This window comes from Oncorhynchus masou, unplaced genomic scaffold (genome assembly GCF_036934945.1).
Source record: "Oncorhynchus masou masou isolate Uvic2021 unplaced genomic scaffold, UVic_Omas_1.1 unplaced_scaffold_1820, whole genome shotgun sequence".
NCBI classification, from domain to species: domain Eukaryota; kingdom Metazoa; phylum Chordata; class Actinopteri; order Salmoniformes; family Salmonidae; genus Oncorhynchus; species Oncorhynchus masou.
The window spans coordinates 67,501-71,982 of record NW_027008335.1 but is presented as its reverse complement, the minus strand read 5'-3'; the positions used below and the strand labels follow the sequence as shown (position 1 = coordinate 71,982).

Sequence of the window (4,482 nt, the reverse complement as noted above, 5' to 3'; positions counted from 1 at the left end):
TTCAACATGGTTCTCCTCCTCCTCCTCTTCAACATTGTCCTCCTCCTCAACCTCTTCAACATGGTTCTCCTCCTCCTCTTCAACATGGTCCTCCTCCTCAACCTCTTCAACATTGTTCTCCTCCTCAACATGGTTCTCCTCCTCCTCCTCAACATGGTTCTCCTCCTCCTCCTCAACATGGTTCTCCTCCTCCTCCTCAACATGGTTCTCCTCCTCCTCCTCTTCAACATGGTTCTCCTCCACCTCCTCATCATGGTTCTCCTCCTCCACCTCTTCAACATGGTTCTCCTCCACCTCTTCAACATGGTCCTCCTCCTCAACCTCTTCAACATTGTCGTCCTCCTCAACCTCTTCAACATGGTTCTCCTCCTCCTCTTCAACATGGTCCTCCTCCTCAACCTCTTCAACATGGTTCTCCTCCTCCTCTTCAACATTGTTCTCCTCCTCAACATGGTTCTCCTCCTCCTCCTCCTCAACATGGTTCTCCTCCTCCTCCTCAACATGGTTCTCCTCCTCCTCCTCAACATGGTTCTCCTCCTCCTCCTCTTCAACATGGTTCTCCTCCTCAAGATGATTCTCCTCCTCCACCTCTTCAACATGGTTCTCCTCCACCTCTTCAACATGGTCCTCCTTTGAATTGTCCTGGTTTCCGTTCTCCTGTCTGACCATGTGGTTGGACCCGTTGAGTTGTTGTATGTGGTTGTGGTTGGGCTCCACATCTTCCAGTGCTAGCTCAAACTGGGAGGATAAAGAGAAGACAGTAGATTGATAGATAGTTATATAGATGGCCATTGATAAAGAGAAGACAGTAGATTGATAGATAGTTATATAGATGGCCATTGATAAAGAGAAGACAGTAGATTGATAGTTAGTTATATAGATGGTCATTGACAAAGATAAGACAGTAGATTGATAGTTAGTTATATAAGATAGTCATTGATAAAGAGAAGACAGTAGATTGATAGTTAGTTATATAGATAGTCATTGATAAAGATAAAACAGTAGATTGATAGTTAGTTATATAAGATAGTCATTGATAAAGAGAAGACAGTAGATTGATAGTTAGTTATATAAGATAGTCATTGATAAAGAGCAGACAGTAGATTGATAGTTAGTTATATAGATGGTCATTGATAAAGATAAGACAGTAGATTGATAGTTAGTTATATAAGATAGTCATTGATAAAGAGAAGACAGTAGATTGATAGTTAGTTATATAGATAGTCATTGATAAAGAGAAGACAGTAGATTGATAGTTAGTTATATAAGATAGTCATTGATAAAGAGAAGACAGTAGATTGATAATTTGTTATATAAGATAGTCATTGATAAAGAGCACCACCAACTGGTTTTCTACAGTAGTAGTTCATTAATAGATCATCCTTTCCGTGTGTGTGTGTGTGTGTGTGTGTGCGTGCGTGCGTGCGTGCGTGCGTGTGTGTGCGTTACCTGGAAGCGGTCTGTGAGCAGGTGTTTGTCGTAGGGAGGAGAGGGGCTCTGAGGCATGGTGGACTGGTACCAGTCTCTGTTCTCCTCCAATGTGTCCAGCAGGTCCTGGGCATCAGGGTGGACCAGGTCACCCCACGTCTCCCACAGAGGGTGGACTATGTAGTCTATGAAACCCACCTGGAGAGGGAGGGAGAGAGAGAGGGAGAGTGGGAGGGAGAAAGGGTGAGAGAGGAAGGGAGAGAGAGGAAGGGAGAGAAAGGGAGAGTGAGAGGGAGAAAGAGAGAGAGGGAGAAAGAGAGAGGGAGAGGAAGGGAGAGAGGGAAAGGGAGATAGTGTGAGGGAGAAAGGGAGAGAGAGAAGGAGAGGGAGAAAGGGAGAGAGAGAGAGTGAGGGAGAAAGGGGGGGGAGAGAGAGAGAAAGGGAGAGTGGGAGGGAGAAAGGGAGAGAGAGAGAGACACACCAACAGATTTTTCACCTTGTCTGCTTGAAGATTTGACCTTTTGGTTATTGGCCCAATGCTCTAACTGCCTTACTGTCTAACTGTCTCACTGCCTTACTGTCTAACTGTCTAACTGCCTCACTGCCTTACTGTCTAACTGTCTCACTGCCTTACTGTCTGTCTAACTGCCTTACTGTCTAACTGCCTAACTGCCTAACTGTCTAACTGTCTAACTGACTTACTGTCTAACTGTCTCACTGCCTTACTGTCTAACTGTCTCACTGCCTTACTGTCTAACTGTCTAACTGCCTAACTGCCTAACTGCCTAACTGTCTAACTGTCTAACTGCCTAACTGTCTAACTGCCTAACTGTCTAACTGCCTAACTGTCTAACTGCCTAACTGTCTCACTGCCTTACTGTCTAACTGTCTCACTGCCTTACTGTCTAACTGTCTCACTGCCTCACTGTCTAACTGTCTAACTGCCTAACTGCCTAACTGTCTAACTGCCTAACTGTCTAACTGCCTAACTGTCTCACTGCCTTACTGTCTAACTGTCTCACTGCCTTACTGTCTAACTGTCTCACTGTCTCACTGTCTAACTGTCTAACTGCCTTACTGTCTAACTGCCTAACTGTCTAACTGCCTAACTGTCTAACTGCCTAACTGTCTAACTGCCTAACTGTCTAACTGCCTAACTGCCTATCTGTCTAACTGCCTAACTGTCTAACTGCCTAACTGTCTGACTGCCTGATTGCCTAACTGTCTAACTGCCTAACTGTCTGACTGCCTGACTGCCTAACTGTCTAACTGCCTAACTGTCTCACTGCCTTACTGTCTAACTGTCTCACTGCCTAACTGCCTAACTGTCTAACTGCCTAACTGCCTAACTGTCTAACTGCCCTGATCAGTGCTTTTGAAGAGGAAGAAGAAGATTATGAGAAAAAGAGAAAGTGTGCGTGTGCGTGTGTGTGTGTGTGTGAGAGAGAGAGACCTGGCTCTTCTCCACCGAGGCAGTGTGTTTGTCACACATGGGGCTGATCTCCAAGCCCTTGTCTCTCTCCTTGTCTCCCTGTCTGGAGAACTCCTCCATGATGCGTTCTGTCCACTGGCGATACACACCCAGCGGCTTGGTGGGGTTGCTGAGGTCTGCACAGTGGACCATGTTCCTCAGGACCTACAGAGAGAAGGAGGCACCCCCCCCAGTGTTAAACATGAGGAGGAGACACCCCCCCAATGTTAAACATGTTCCTCAGGACCTACAGAGAGGAGGAGACACCCCCCCCCCCCAGTGTTAAACATGAGGAGGAGACACCCCCAATGTTAAACATGTTCCTCAGGACCTACAGAGAGGAGGAGACACCCCCCCTCCAGTGTTAAACATGTTCCTCAGGACCTACAGAGAGGAGGAGACACCCCCCCCCCTCCAGTGTTAAACATGTTCCTCGGGACCTACAGAGTGGAGGAGACACCCCCCAGTGTTGAACATGTTCCTCAGGACCCCCCTGTCCTGGGTCTGAAGAGATTCTGGTGAGGATGTTATTTCAATATACAGTGGGGTAAAAAAGTATTTAGTCAGGCACCAATTGTGCAAGTTCTCCCACTTAAAAAGATGTGAGAGGCCTGTAATGTTCATCATAGGTACACTTCGACTATGACAGACAAAATTAGAAAAAAAATCCAGAAAATCACATTGTAGGATTTTTAATTTATTTATTTGCAAATTATGGTGGAAAAAAAATAGGTAAGCAGCTTGGTTTGAAGAAATCAACTGTGGGAGCAATTATTAGGAAATGGAAGACATACAAGACCACTGATAATCTCCCTCGATCTGGGGCTCCACGCAAGTTCTCACCCCGTGGGGTCAAAATGATCACAAGAACGGTGAGCAAAAATCCCAGAACCACACGGGGGGACCTAGTGAATGACCTGCAGAGAGCTGGGACCAAAGTAACAAAGCCTACCATCAGTAACACACTACGCCGCCAGGAACTCAAATCCTGCAGTGCCAGACATGTCCCCCTGCTTAAGCCAGTACATGTCCAAGCCCGTCTGAAGTTTGCTCGAGAGCATTTGGATGATCCAGAAGAAGATTGGGAGAATGTCATATGGTCAGATGAAACCAAAATAGAAGTTTTTGGTAAAAACTCAACTCGTCGTGTTTGGAGGACAAAGAATGTTGAGTTGCATCCAAAGAACACCATACCTACTGTGATGCATGGGGGTGGAAACATCATGCTTTGGGGCTGTTTTTCTGCAAAGGGACCAGGACGACTGATCCGTGTAAGGGAAAGAATGAATGGGGCCATGTATCGTGAGATTTTGAGTGAAAACCTCCTTCCATCAGCAAGGACATTGAAGATGAAACGTGGCTGGGTCTTTCAGCATGACAATGATCCCAAACACACTGCCCGGGCAACGAAGGAGTGGCTTCGTAAGAAGCATTTCAAGGTCCTGGAGTGGCCTAGCCAGTCTCCAGATCTCAACACCATAGAAAATCTTTGGAGGGAGTTGAAAGTCCGTGTTGCCCAGCAACAGCCCCAAAACATCACTGCTCTAGAGGAGATCTGCATGGAGGAATGGGCCAAAATACCA

General features: G+C 46.3%; 1 protein-coding gene across 1 annotated transcript in view; it reads right to left on the bottom strand.

Moving 5' to 3' along the window:
• Positions 1-249: 249 nt before the first annotated feature.
• Positions 250-4,482, bottom strand: part of LOC135532326 (3',5'-cyclic-AMP phosphodiesterase 4C-like) — a gene marked incomplete at its 3' end in the record, with an annotated part of 42,591 nt that continues 38,358 nt past the window's right edge. The window contains exons 15-17 of the mRNA XM_064959891.1: positions 2,882-3,064; positions 1,450-1,626; positions 250-738 (exon numbers count right to left, since the gene is read on the bottom strand). Of these exons, the coding sequence (XP_064815963.1) occupies positions 250-738; positions 1,450-1,626; positions 2,882-3,064 (849 nt within the window). The remainder of the gene's footprint in view (positions 739-1,449; positions 1,627-2,881; positions 3,065-4,482) is intronic.